The sequence below is a fragment of the Erpetoichthys calabaricus genome, chromosome 13 (genome assembly GCF_900747795.2).
Source record: "Erpetoichthys calabaricus chromosome 13, fErpCal1.3, whole genome shotgun sequence".
Lineage (NCBI taxonomy): Eukaryota > Metazoa > Chordata > Cladistia > Polypteriformes > Polypteridae > Erpetoichthys > Erpetoichthys calabaricus.
Window position 1 is genome coordinate 48252487 of NC_041406.2, and position 15156 is coordinate 48267642.

Sequence of the window (15156 nt, forward strand, 5' to 3'; positions counted from 1 at the left end):
CCTTTTCTAGTGCTGATATGTCTTTTTTGTAGCCTGGAAACGAAAACTGCACACAGTAGTCAAGATGAGGCCTTACTAGTGCATTATAAAGCTTGAGCAGAACCTCTTTGGACTTGTATTCCACACATCGTGCTATATGACCTAACATCCTGTCTGCCGCATTATTGGCTTCTGAACACTGTTTGGAAGTTAATAGCATAGAGTCCACTACGACTCCTAAATCATCCTTGTAAGGTGTACTCCCAATCTTCAAACTTTCCATTGTGTATTCAGACCTAACATTTTTACTCCCTATGTGTAATACCTTACATTTACTGACATTAAATTTCATCTGCCACAAATCTGCCCAAGCCTAAATGCTGTCCAAGTCCTTGTAATGATTTAACAGATTCCAAATTATATGCCAATCCACCTATCTTGGTATCATCTGCAAATTTAACCAGCTTGTTACTTATATTTCTATCTAAATCATTTATGTACTATATATTAAAAATAGCAGCAGACCTAGCAATTACCACTGTGGGACACCACTCTTAACATTACTCAATTCTAATAAGGATCCTCGTACCATAACCCTCTGCTTCCTGTGTCTGAGCCAATTCTGCAAATATCACCCTGAACTCCCACTTCTTTTAGTTTGATGCCCAACCTCTTATGTGGCACCTTATCAAATGCTTTCTGAAAGTCCAGATAAATAATATTGTAGCCGCAGGAATGTAAGGCAAGTTCAAGCACGGGTAAAACGTGTGCCGAAAGAAATCTCTCATTCCAAAAGTTTGTTTTAAAATATTTAGTGAAAATTCAAAGCAAACAATCCACACAAGAATAAAGAAAAAAGTTGTTACACACATAGAATAAAAGGCCAAAAAAAGAAAAAAACGTATCTTCTCTAAACTTAGCTTTTGTTGTAAAACTTTAGTAGTTTCTATACTTAAAGATTCTTAACTTCTTTTTCTGTATGCTTTAAACTTACGGTGCAGCACTTTCAATTAAGTGCTTTGTCTTATATGTTACTTAGTGCACAACACACAAGGTACGAAAGGCACGGTTTAAAACCATGTGCCCTCTGCACCTTACACATGGCAAGTCTGATCACTAACTGAGAATAATGTTTAGTCAGAGAACTTAGAAATAGCTAGAATATACCAATTCAATTCAAATTATGGAAGTCATTTAGTAAAACATTTATGAATCTTATGTAACTAGGAAATGGCTCTTACAAATATAATATGCTCCACTTTGATCATATCCTTGTGTTGCTTCCTCATAGAATTATAGCATATTGGTTAAACATGACTTCCCTCTTCTGAACCCATGCTGATTATTCAGAAAAACTTGTGTACTTCCCATGTGCTGCTCAATCTTATCCTTAATAATTCCTTCCATTAATTTTCCTATTATGCATGTTAAGCTTACTGGCCAATATTTGCTTGGATCTGCCTGGTCACCCTTTTTATATAACGGGATAATATTTGCCATTTTCCAGTCCTTCTCCATCTCCAACTGTGCAGTGACTTCCTAAGAATATGTGTGAAGGGTTTATGTATATACTCGCTAGCCTCCTTAAGAACTTGAGGTTAAATATCCTTAGTATTCCCATTTACTGCTAGGAGGTTATCCACTTCCTCACTTGTGAAAACCTCAGAAAAATGCAAGTTTAGAGTGTCTGCTATTTCACTGTCTGTATATTTTAATTCCCCTTTACTATACCTGATGCACTTCACCTCCGCCTTGATTTTTTTACTACTAAAATACTGAAAGAATCTCTTCAGGTCATCTCTCACCTTATCTGCTATATTCCTTTCCAACTGTCTTTTAGCCTACCTAATATACTTCTTAATGGTTGCCCTCAAGTTCTCATATGCCATACAATTCACTTGGCAGTTATTAGTCTTATACGCCTTATATAACTTTTTTCCTTTCCAGGCTTCTTTTGTAACTCTTTAGTAACTCACTGCAGAGATTTTTAATATTTCATATTAATTCCAAATTTAGGTATGTACCTGTCCTGCATTACATGTCAAATATTTTTAAACCTGTTCCACTGCTCCTACACTTTCTCCTCCTTTAAAAGCTTATCCCAGTCTATCCTCCTTAGACTTTGCTACATCTGCTCAAAATGTGCCTTGCCAAAGTTTAACTTAACAATTTCAGTCTTTGCATCTGCACTGTTACAAAACACTAAGAATTGTATTATATTATGGTCAGTTGACCCTCATGGTTCAATCACCACTACACCCCCATAACTATAATATGCCCCTGTAAAATTGCCTTTTTATTATTGCTAAAAAGATGTGTGTTTAAATTACTGTCTGCATTAGATGGTCTATAACACACTCTTAAAATAAGGCCTCTTTCCCAAATGCTTTCCAGGCAAAGCCACATATCCTCATTAAGATGGGTCTCATTGTCCAACTGAAGAGGCCTTGCATTTAAATTCTGTTTGGCATAAACAGCAACCCCACCTTTCTTTTGGTCCTGTCTATCCTTCCTGAAAAATTTGTATCCCTCTATATTATATTCATCCCCATCTTTGTTGTTTAGCCAGGTTTCTGTTATTGCTATAATATGATAATTATGCTCTGCTACATGCAACTCCAACTCGCTTGCCTTATTTTTGATACTTATAGCGTTAAATCATTTTTAATGTGTTACTCCTTCTAACATTTAAACATTGCGATCGAATTGACATTACTACATATTTTTATTTCTACACTGTTGTTTGTTCCTCCATGTATAGTTCTAAGCCTCCCCATTCCCTAGTTTAAACATTCCTCGACTAATTTACTCATATACTTCCCCAGTACATTGGTGGCCCTCCGGGTTCACATGTAACGCATTGTTCCAAAAGGAGTCCCAGTGCCCCATAAACTTATATCCTTCTACCCTGTACCAAGATTTGAGCCACATGTTAAGCCTTCTAATCTCCTCGATCTTACCTGGACTAGTGCGTGGTACAGGCAGAACTTCAGAGAAGCCTACTTTAGTTCTGCTCCTCCACCTGGCAGCTAACTCTTTGAATTTGGATTGTAGAACTGGCGGACTACCCTTATGTATGTCATTTGTTCCAACATAGATAATGTCAACTGGATCCATCCCTGCCCTGGCCAAGAGGTTATCCACCCTTCCAGGGAGGTCTCCCACGTGCACCCAGAAGGCAAGACACCATGCGAGACTCTGTCTCTGGAGCAAACCTGCGCTTCAGTCTCGCTAATGATCAAGCCCTCAACTATCACTAGCTCTCTTTCTGGGAACTGGCCCATTGAGGCTCCTCATCCCTGCCTACCACCACATAATCATCAGAGACACTGTCCAGCTCTGCAAGGATCTGAAAACAGTATGAAACTTCTATTTCTTGGTTTGATTCCCCCAGACAATGTGCACCCTTTACCTTACACCTTGTGACCATGACCCACCTGTTTCTACCTGTCTGGCCTGGGATGTCCTCCCATGCCACCTTAAGGGTGCACACTATCTCTCTGAGGGATACCTGGCAATTCTCTACTACAATGCAGGCTACACAACTCCTCCTCCAGTTCAGTGACCCTGAGCTTGAGGTGCTGCATCTGCCGATGTAGCCCTCTTAGACAACTGGCTCCTCCAAGCCATCATGTAAAAAGTCCAACATCTAACAGGACTTGCATTGCACTGGCCTCATCATTGAAATTTGATTTAGGATTACTGAAACTTAAGTTTTTCTTTCTTTCTTTTTTTAAATTAAAATTAAATGATTTGACTGAAATGGTAAAACTAAAAACATTTAAGGCAAATAAATTAGACTATAGAACTGCTACAGCTCCTTCTGGACCCTTAAGCTCCTATACTATTCTCCCTCTCAACTGCATGCTGTTTGTCCTTCTATGAGGTTAACTTTACTTTTCTCTGTCTGTTTTCCTAACTTTGCGCTCCTCTTATTCCTTACTTAAAAGCTCTGCATTTGAACCAATCATATTCCCCCATATTAATGAACCCTAACGCAGTTGGCCACTTAACTACTCTACCTCCAGAACACTAACAACTGTTCAATCTAAAATTAATAAATAAATAAATAAAACCCCTCCTCGAACCGCCACCTTACCGTGGTGGAGGGGTTTGCGTGTCCCAGTGATCCTAGGAGCTCTGTTGTCCGGGGCTTTATGCCCCTGGTAGGGCCACCCAATGCAAACTGGTCCTAGGTGAGGGATGAGACAAAGAGCGGTTATACAAACCTCCTATGACGAATAAAAAATTTGGACGGCGTTTTCCCTCGCCCGGACGCGGGTCACCGGGGCCCCCCTCTGGAGCCAGGCCTGGAGGTGGGGCTCGATGGCGAGCGCCTGGTGGCCGGGCTTGCACCCATGGGGCTCGGCCGGGCACAGCCCGAAGAGGCAACGTGGGTCCCCCTTCCCATGGGCTCACCACCTATGGGAGGGGCCAAGGAGGTCGGGTGCAGTGTGAGTTGGGTGGTGGCCGAAGGCGGGGACCTTGGCGGTCCGATCCTCGGGTACAGAAGCTGGCTCTTGGGACGTGGAATGTCGCCTCTCTGAAGGGGAAGGAGCCTGAGCTTGTGCGTGAGGTTGAGAGGTTCCGGCTAGATATAGTCGGGCTCACCTCGACGCACAGCTTGGACTCTGGAACCAATCTCCTTGAGAGGGGCTGGACTCTTCACCACTCTGGAGTTGCCCCTGGTGAGAGGCGCCGAGCGGGTGTGGGTATACTTATTGCCCCCCGACTTGGAGCCTGTTCATTGGGGTTTACTCCAGTAGACGAGAGGGTAGCCCCCCTCCGCCTTCGGGTGGGGGGACGGGTCCTAACTGTTGTCTGTGCGTATGCGCCGAACAGCAGTTCGGAGTACCCACCCTTTTTGGAGTCCCTGGAGGGTGTGCTAGAGGGCATACCATCTGGGGACTCCCTCGTACTGCTGGGAGACTTCAGTGCTCACGTGGGCAATGACAGTGAGACCTGGAAGGGCGTGATTGGGAGGAATGGCCCCCCCAATCTGAACCCAAGTGGTGTTTTGTTATTGGACTTCTGTGCTCGTCACGGATTGTCCATAATGAACACCATGTTCAAGCATAGGGGTGTTCATATGTGCACTTGGCACCAGGACACCCTAGGCCTCAGTTCGATGATCGACTTTGTGGTCGTGTCGTCGGACTTGCGGCCACATGTCTTGGACACTCGGGTGAGGAGAGGGGCGGAGCTATCAACTGATCACCACCTGGTGGTGAGTTGGCTTCGATGGTGGGGGAGGATGCCGGTCAGGCGTGGTAGGCCCAAACGTGTTGTGAGGGTCTGCTGGGAACGTCTGGCAGAGCCCCCTGTCAGAAGTAGCTTCAACTCCCACCTCCGGCAAAACTTTGACCATGTCCCGAGGGAGGTGGGGGACATTGAGTCCGAATGGGCCATGTTCCGTGCCTCTATTGTTGAGGCGGCTGACCGGAGCTGTGGCCGTAAGGTGGTCGGTGCCTGTCGTGGCGGCAATCCCCGAACCCGTTGGTGGACACCGGCGGTGAGGGATGCCGTCAAGTTGAAGAAGGAGTCCTACCGGTCCCTTTTGTCCTGTGGAACTCTGGAGGCAGCTAATAGGTACCGGCAGGCCAAGCGGAATGCAGCTTCGGTGGTTGCTGAGGCAAAAACTCGGGCATGGGAGGAGTTTGGGGAGGCCATGGAGAACGACTTTCGGACGGCTTCGAGGAGATTCTGGTCCACCGTCCGGCATCTCAGGAGGGGGAAGCAGTGCAGTGTCAACACTGTATATGGTGGGGATGGTGCGCTGCTGACCTCGACTCGGGACGTTGTGGGTCGGTGGGGGGAGTACTTCGAAGACCTCCTCAATCCCAATAACATGCCTTCCAATGAGGAAGCAGAGCCTGGGGACTCGGAGGTGGGCTCCCCCATCTCTGGGACTGAGGTCACCGAGGTGGTCAAAAAACTCCTTGGTGGCAGGGCCCCGGGGGTGGATGAGATACGCCCGGAGTTCCTCAAGGCTCTGGATGTTGTAGGACTGTCTTGGTTGACACACCTCTGCAACATCGCATGGACATCAGGGACAGTGCCTCTGGATTGGCAGACTGGGGTGGTGGTCCCCCTCTTTAAGAAGGGGGACCGGAGGGTGTGTTCCAACTACAGAGGGATCACACTCCTCAGCCTCCCTGGAAAAGTCTATTCGGGGGTTCTGGAGAGGAGGGTCCGTCGGATAGTCGAACCTCGCATTCAGGAGGAATAGTGTGGTTTTCGTCCTGGTCGCTGAACAGTGGACCAGCTCTACACCCTTAGCAGGGTCCTGGAGGGTGCATGGGAGTTCGCCCAACCAGTCTACATGTGTTTTGTGGACTTGGAAAAGGCATTCGACTGTGTTCCTCGGGGAATCCTGTGGGGGGTGCTCCGGGAGTATGGAGTACCGGACCCCGTGATAAGGGCGGTTCGGTCCCTGTACAACCGGTGTCAGAGCTTGGTCCGCATTGCCGGCAGTAAGTCGAACCCGTTTCCAGTGAGAGTTGGACTCCGCCAGGGCTGCCCTTTGTCACCGATTCTGTTCATAACTTTTATGGACAGAAATTCTAGGCGCAGCCAGGGTGTTGAGGGCATCCGGTTTGGTGGACTCAGGATTGGGTCACTGCTTTTTGCAGATGATGTTGTCCTGTTTGCTTCTTCAGGCCGTGATCTTCAGCTCTCTCTGGATCAGTTCGCAGCTGAGTGTGAAGCGGCTGGAATGGGAATCAGCACCTCCAAATCCGAGACCATGGTCCTCAACCGGAAAAGGGTAGAGTGCCCTCTCGGGGTTGGGAGCGAGATCCTGCCTCAAGTGGAGGAGTTCAAGTATCTTGGGGTCTTGTTCACGAGTGAGGGAAGAATGGAGCGTGAGATCGACAGGCGGATCGGTGCGGCGTCCGCAGTGATGCGGGCTCTGCATTGGTCTGTCGTGGTGAAAAAGGAGCTGAGCCATAAGGCAAGGCTCTCAATTTACCAGTCGATCTGTGTTCCTACCCTCACCTATGGTCATGAGCTATGAGTAGTGACCGAAAGAACGAGATCGCGAATACAAGTGGCTGAAATGAGTTTCCTCCGCAGGGTGTCTGGGCTCTCCCTTAAAGATAGGGTGAGAAGCTCAGTCATCCGGGAGGGGCTCAGAGTAGAGCTGCTGCTCGTCCGCATCGAGAGGAGTCAGATGAGGTGGCTCGGGCATCTGATTAGGATGCCTCCTGGACGCCTCCCTGTGAGGTGTTCCGGGCACGCCCAACCGGGAGGAGGCCCCGGGGAAGACCCAGGACACGCTGGAGGGTCTGTGTCTCCCAACTGACCTGGGAACACCTCGGGATTCTCCCAGAAGAGCTAGACGAACTGGGCGGGGAGAGGGAAGTCTGGGCATCTCTGCTCAAGCTGCTACCCCCGCGACCCGACCTCGGATAAGCGGAAGAGAATGGATGGATGGATGGATGGATAAATAAAACTTGCTTAGTGAATATATGCTGCTAGTTAATTTCTGTTAATTTTTATATCACTGAGCCTTACCCTTTATTGCTTTGAAGTCAGCCATAGCCTTTTTTTTTTTTTTTTTAGGAATTGCTGTTACTATTACTTATTAACTATTTTTGCTATTTACTTACACGTGAATGTTGTAAGTAACAAGTACCTTTTCCAAGCACACCCCCCACACCCAGCTACTTTTGCTGCTGTGCAGGCGAAAAAAAAGCAAAAAACCCTTCTAAAGGGAAAAAAAAAAGCTTTAACAGTTCCTGCAAGGTTCTTTACTGCCAGACAAAACCCAAGTTTATAGGAGCAAAGTATATTTTTTAATTAAATTTCACACAACAGAATACACAAAACTCTCAGCAACCCTCAGCTGCCTCTCTCGTTTACTAAGTTGATGTCAGCACATCAGCACGTCCTGATAGCAGTAGACCCGAGTGTTGGAAATTGGTGGGTGGGTGTGTGTGTGTGTGTGTGTGTAATATAAATATAGTAACACTAGATGGTGCTATACCAGTGCTTAACCCAACATACAGACGCTGACAACATGTCTTTAAAGCACCAAGAAGTTGTTTAATTTCTTTTCTTTAAATAAACCATGCCCAAAGCACCTCCACCACAATAAATAAATAAACACAATAATATTTAATTCTTGAAATCCCTCCTCCACACCTCCCAGCAAGCTCTGTCCTCTACCTCCCAACTCCAGCTCCCTTGGTGGGTCTCCAACAGTCCTTTAAATAGTCCTTGACCCGGAAGTGCTTCTACTCTTCTGTCCATGTGATTTGCCAGCACTTCCAGGTCAGACGGAGAATTAAAGTTCTTTAATCAGCCCGGAAGTACTTCAGTGCTCCCACCCACGTGATTTCCTAGTACTTCCGGGCTATGGATGAGGCAGAGCTGAGTTCTCATACCCTTTAAGAAAGGTTTAGTAATTGTAATGTTGCAAGACACAGCTCTAAGAAACAGCGGGTAGAAAAACCAGTGACAATAGAAGGGGCAGACACAAACAAAAAAAAATCAAAGAAGAATGTTAATTGGTGAAAAAGACGTCTCAAATTCTGCAATGTATTTCCACAGAAGCTGGAGTGTAAGATAGTCAGTTATTTTATGCTGTCTGCACATAAAGTGAGCAGGAATGCACCATGGTGTAAAGTGGAAGTGATGAGAACACCAGTTGTGTAAAACAGTCCTCATGAGTATTATCTGCTATGTTTGTTTGTATGGGTTTATTCCGAAGTCACTACTTTCATTTCATGGTAGTGCTCTTCAGGTTGACTAAGAGAGCTATGGCCATATTGAATGCAGCACACTAGGAGACATATTCAAAGTTTGCATGCTGCAACTGGGGCTGTTTGATTAACTTTCCATTAATGAAGAAGCATCACCTGCAATGATGGTCTGATAATGAACCCACTGATAATTATAATAAGGCAATGATTAAATTATTTTGTCTCTTTTAAAAAGATATATAATATATTATATATTGCACTCTTAATAGGATTATTTAATTTTAATTTTTGTTTTTAACTTCCCAATATATTAATTAATTTTAGGGTACCTGACTGCTGACCATAATTTATGATTATTCCTTTCACTGAAGTCCTTTTATCACCACACTCTCCATTATGTGTATTCACCTTAACATACAACTTAATTTTCAGGCAGTTAGAGCCAGCATTTATGGAAGGCCAGGCGCATGTTACATTGACATTCCCGGAAACATGGTAAATGCTAAAGTAAACAAAATAAAAGTGCGGTAAGTTTGATCAGCTATTTTATAATAATCTTTTTAGAAATGGAAAACAAGCATTAAAATTTATTTATTTACTTTTTTAAAGGAAAATATCTTGCTGCCTTCCACCACCTGTAAGTTTGGCTGAATCTGATGCTGTGTGTAATGCAGTATCAATTCTCAAACAATCTAGAAGACCACTTCTCATCATTGGCAAAGGTAGTACTACTGTATATGTTTGTTTATGAACCCCTTTCTATTGACTACTAATGTGACTCCCCACACAGTTAATGATGATGGCAATACATTAGTAAAAACATTTCTGAAAAGATGAGTTGTTTTAATGGTTTGCTGTTGTGACTATCCTCCTAAATACTGTACATAAATGGTACCTTTTCTGTTGTTTCTCTTTTATTCATTTCATTAGTAGGGCTGTTGTTTAAAAAACAGCAGGCGGCAAACAATGATATTATTAAATCCATGGTTTTTGCTTAATGTTCTTGTTACAAATTTCTAATATTTCTACATTAATTTTCAAAAGCAAATATGTTCAACCAATCATCACATATAAACCAAATTATTATTTGTTTATTAGGGGCTGTTTCAGGCAAAAGATCGCATTTACACATTGCAGAAAAGGAAGTGATTCTGACAAGATGGCAGAGCTTTTTGCTTAAGAGGGAAAGTATTTACAGTATATAAAATATACAAATGCTTCCACCATCGTGTCTGCACCTTGGATTAGCAGTTTAAGGAGCACAAAGTGAAAAACCTTAAGTGTTAACAAGCACCAAGTTTCTTGTGTACCATTAAGTAATAAGTCTACTTTTAGTTTTGATTCCATGCTGCCCTTTGAATGCACTTGGAATATTCTCACATTGTGCTTTTTTAAACAGTGTTAATTTCATTGAAGCTGGCAGATGCCTACTACTATAAGCACTTATCCAGGTTACAAAGTGAATGTCTTTAGATAGTTTAGTAGGCTTTTTTTAATTAGGGAAAAATTAAATAATAAATTAGGTTTACAATATCATGACACAGGCCAGTATGAAATTACAGTCTTCAAAATTATGCATCTGGCATAAATATAGGTAGTTAGGCATTAATTTACACCTATTCTACATGCTGCTACATAATATAATGTGAATTCAGATGTACCAAAGTCTTCGGCATGTTGATGATTTAAAAAAAAATAGTTCCACTAAGGATGCAACTATTCAGGGCCTGGAAATTCTTACTCTGCATGTAGATCATGAAGTGTAAAGGTGTTATTACTTTACTGAACATTAAGGTCAGGCTAAAGAACCTATTTGTGACTAATGCAGAGATTCTGCTGGTATGTACTGCATACTCGACTGTTATGCAGAGTTGCTTGCATATACTGAGGCTATGACAGCCTTGCAGTGTTGAAATGACCAATTTAATGGTAGTCCTTTGTTAGTCTTACAAATGAAAGAAACTACTGCCACTGTCCCGAATAATACCAAACAATTTCACTAATATTGTAAAATGAAATATTTAAATAAAGCTTTTGTAATGTAAGGAATTATTATTGTACAAGAACTGTTCTTTTAGGGGGGCAGGAAAACACAGATTATATGGAATTCCCATCCACACCATTATTAGACTCTTAACCAATTAGAAAGTGAGACTAATGTAGATATGTTATACAGTAACTGTTGCAGCGTATTTAACTATAGGATGAAACTGACTTAGTAAATATGAAGTCAAACATAATGTGACCAAATAACATGATTTTCTCACTCATTAACATTGTTTAAAAGTCACATTTTTTGCCAGCCAGCTGATGTGTGTGTGTATTTATTTGTGAATTTTGCTTTAGCAATAAAACACCCTATAGTTTAAAGTTTAATGTGACTTACATTATGGATTCTTAAAATGTCATTCCTATATCTGCATCCCAATTTTGTAAATTGTCAGGTAGTAATAATAGTATCAATCCACTTATTGTTTAGTTCTAATTTTTATTTTCCGTAGTAGTGGTATTGTCATGTGTATGGAGTGATTTACTTTCTTATACAGTAGTCACATTTTCAGGTCTGAAAGGCAAAAATCAAATGAGGTATGTTACAATTGCAATGTTCGACTATTACTACCCCCACATATACTGCATATACTGTGTGTGTGTGTGTGTGTGTGTGTGTATAGTAACAAAAGACACAAAGAATGCATAAAGGTTTGTGGCACCACCAGATGTTCCCCATATAACTGAAGATGTTAACTAAAACAAACATGCAATAACGTCTTTCGAAACATCTTTCCAGATGTGAGTGTTCAGCCAGACTACATGCATGGTAGTAGTAGAATCATGCTATGGAAATACCTCAGTGGCATAGCTACAGTTCGTGCTGCTCTGGGCAGGGCGGTGCTTCAATTTGCCGCCCTCCAATATATCTGAATATGTTAACCTATATAAATAGAACATTAAAATGACGTATAGATAAAAATTGATAAATTTTGCATAGATTTATTCATATATTGAGAAAACATTAATAATTTTTCACATATAATTATTTATAAGCATCAACTAGACAAGAATATTGTATAGATGCACTGATAAGCCATGTTATAATTATTAGTTTAATATAATTACGCTGCAAAAACCAGAACCAGTATAGTGTACAAGTGATAGGTGGGGATGTTTTCTGTGCAGAGCAAGAACGCATTCGGATTGATAACAAAATGAAATTATAAATTGTAAATTAGTTGTTTATCTTCATAGAAATTATTATTGGTGTCATAATTTTGTTCATGATTGGTGTCAAAAAAGCCAAAGGAAATCCACTGTGATTCCACGTTGCATTACAATAAAATGTGAAAGGGGAGTCAGTACTTTTTATAGGCACTGTATGTGATATTAACATTTTTTTTATGTAATGAATTTACAGTACATGATTTTGGCATCCCTAAATAAAATTTGACTACCTATCCATCTTTGTGCACCTACCAGCATATAAAAATAAGAATACTCCCAAAATATTATAAAAGCATTTCTGAATATTTGATTTTACTTATTTAATTAGAACATAACAGTACTCTGGTTTGACAATTAACATGGAGCTTGTATTCAATATAATGTAAATATACAAATGATTCAAATAAAAAATACTGCTACCATTTTACTGCATAGTTTGTCTTTTCTTTTACTATACAGTAATCCCTCCTCCATCGCGGGGGTTGCGTTCCAGAGCCACCCGCGAAATAGGAAAATCCGCGAAGTAGAAACCATATGTTTATATGGTTATTTTTAGAATGTCATGCTTGGGTCACAGATTTGCGCAGAAACACAGGAGGTTGTAGAGAGACAGGAACATTATTCAAACACTGCAAACAAACATTTGTCTCTTTTTCAAAAGTTTAAACTGTGAGAACAAAGCAAGCAGTCAAAAAAAAAATCAATAGGGCTTTTTGGCTTTTAAGTATGCGAAGCACCGCCGGTACAAAGCTGTTGAAGGCGGCAGCTCACACCCCCTCTGTCAGGAGCAGGAAGAGACAGAGAGAGAGCCACAGAAAAACAAAGTCAAAAATAAATACGTGCTCTTTGAGCTTTTAAGTATGCGAAGCACCGTGCAGCATGTCCTTCAGGAAGCAGCTGCACACAGCCCCCCTGCTCACACCCCCCTACGTCAGCGCAAGAGAGAGAGAAAGTAAGTTGGGTAGCTTCTCAGCCATCTGCCAATAGCGTCCCTTGTATGAAATCAACTGGGCAAACCAACTGAGGAAGCGTGTGCCAGAAATTAAAAGACCCATTGTCCGCAGAAACCCGCGAAGCAGCGAAAAATCCGCGATATATATTTAAATATGCTTACATATAAAATCCGCGATGGAGTGAAGCCGTGAAAGGCGAAGCGCGATATAGCGAGGGATCACTGTATAGCTTTTTCACTTCCATTATTTACTGAAGTGCTTATAGCAAAGTTTTTAATCTTTACACAAATTAAAACACAACACAAATTAGACGATCTGCAGGTCTCAGACTTAGTTAAAATCTGAACAATATATTCAATCTCTTTTCGCTGTTCTGTTATTTCACCGAGTAATAATTTCCATTTGCTAATGCGATCTTTACTATCATTTTTTGAGACTTTCAAATTTTAGTACTTGCATTATCTCTAACCTGCTTTGCATGTGTATCACGCCAACGTTTTTGAATTCTTTACAACGTTCTACTTTGTCATCTACTCTTTGTCTTTTATTTCTGGCCCCGGGAGTGGTTAAATCTCTTGGCACAAAGTCTCGTCTCGCGGGATGTGAAAGTATCTCTCTGAAAATGGAAATGGGTCACGTCTCATCCCAGGCTAAAACTTCTCATCCTGTCTCAGTATTTTTTTATTATAATAGAGAGACATACAGGTAGTCCTCAGGTTACAGACATCCGACCTACAACTTACGAACGGGGCTGCAGCTGTGACGCATGCGGCTCATTAACTGCCGCTCCGTCATCTTTGGCTGGAGGATGCTGCAAGTAGTGCCTGGAGGGGTGCGATTTCGTTGCTCGCGCAGTGTAGTGTCCCTCGGGTGGCTCCCGGCGGCAAGCGAGCAGTGACCCGTGGTCCATAGTCACTGGGGCCACAGCTATCGCTCGTGTGCAGGACGGAGGCTTAATGGGGTGGTTCGCTGTCTGCCCACTACACCGCCGTAGCTACTGCTCCTAACTGAACGCAGGCTGGATGGAGCGGTGTAGGGCGTTTCACTGCCTGCCCACTACACACGGCTCCCCCCGAATCATTTTCAGTGGGCGGCTGGTAATGCTGCAAGCGGTGACCCGGTTGTGGCTGAACGGAGGCCATTGAGGGTGAACAGGGCGGCGGAGGGTAGCATTGTAGTGTGCGTTGGGTAGCTGCCTGTTGAATGGAGGCGGTGGTGGGCGATTCACTACACGCCTTTGGCCGCACCGTGTTCGTTCTTGGGAGAACGCACGCTGCAGGCTGCATACTGTAGTGGAGATGACTGTGTGGTGGGTGGGTGCGTGGTGAACCGCCCCTCGCTACTCCCATTCATTCTCAATAGCAAGCCTGCTTGTACTGTTACGTACATAGCAGGAAGTTGTCTCTTGTCAGTACACCAGACGTGCTGACGAGGGATGCCTGGCTGCTGTGATAGCTGTACAGTGCTGTGCAGAAGAGCTCATCTTAACCTTTTGTCTTCACCTTTCAAGAATGTCTCTGAAACACAAATCTAATGCAAGTGCTGGTTATACAGTAAAGAAGAGAAAAACCATCACCATTAAAAATAAAGTAGAAATAATTAAAAGGTCAGAGAGAGGTAAAACTCCATCATTCATTGGCAGAGCACTTGGTTACAGTCTGTCAACAGTAGCATTTATTAAAATAATGTACCTGTTCCGACTTACATACAAATTCAACTTCAGTACAAACCTACAGTCCCTATCTTGTACGTAACCCGGGGACTGCCTGTATATGATTTTTAAACTCTCTAATAATGCTGTCTTTCGTTCACTTGCTACTTCTCTCATATAAAATAATCTGCATTCAGATTCCTGTTTTCTGCAAGTCATTAATGTTGTTATAACACGGACCAGACTGAAAACGTCAACCTTTTTTGTAGGAGCCGCTTATTCCAGAGCTGAAGCTAATATCAGAGAGTTGGTTAATCTATATGGATTTCCATTCTTGCCCACTCCCATGGGCAAAGGAGTTGTGCCAGATGATCATCCAAATTGTGTCTCTGCAGCACGATCCAGGTATTATTTGTATATGTGTATTATGTTTTAAAGGAATAGCATTTAAAAGTAGCATTTTCAAGGATAAGTTCAGTATTTTTCAAGTCAGTTGGGATAGGCAGCTGGTATAGGCTTCAGCTTTCCCACATTCCTGCTCTCAATAAGTAGGATAGGAAGCTGGATGGATGGATGGATGGATTGATGAATGGGTTCTTATCTGTTCAGTTCTTGATGCCCGATTACATACTAAGTGTCTGCTCAATAT

General features: G+C 42.7%; 1 protein-coding gene across 2 annotated transcripts in view; it reads left to right on the forward strand.

The window, feature by feature from the left end:
• hacl1 (2-hydroxyacyl-CoA lyase 1) overlaps positions 1–15156 on the forward strand; it is a 63342-nt gene that overhangs the window by 28263 nt on the left and 19923 nt on the right. For both annotated transcript variants that reach the window (XM_028818210.2, XM_051935909.1), the window contains 3 exons: positions 9117–9211; positions 9294–9406; positions 14777–14912. In XM_028818210.2, coding sequence (XP_028674043.1) covers positions 9117–9211; positions 9294–9406; positions 14777–14912 — 344 coding nt within the window. The remainder of the gene's footprint in view (positions 1–9116; positions 9212–9293; positions 9407–14776; positions 14913–15156) is intronic.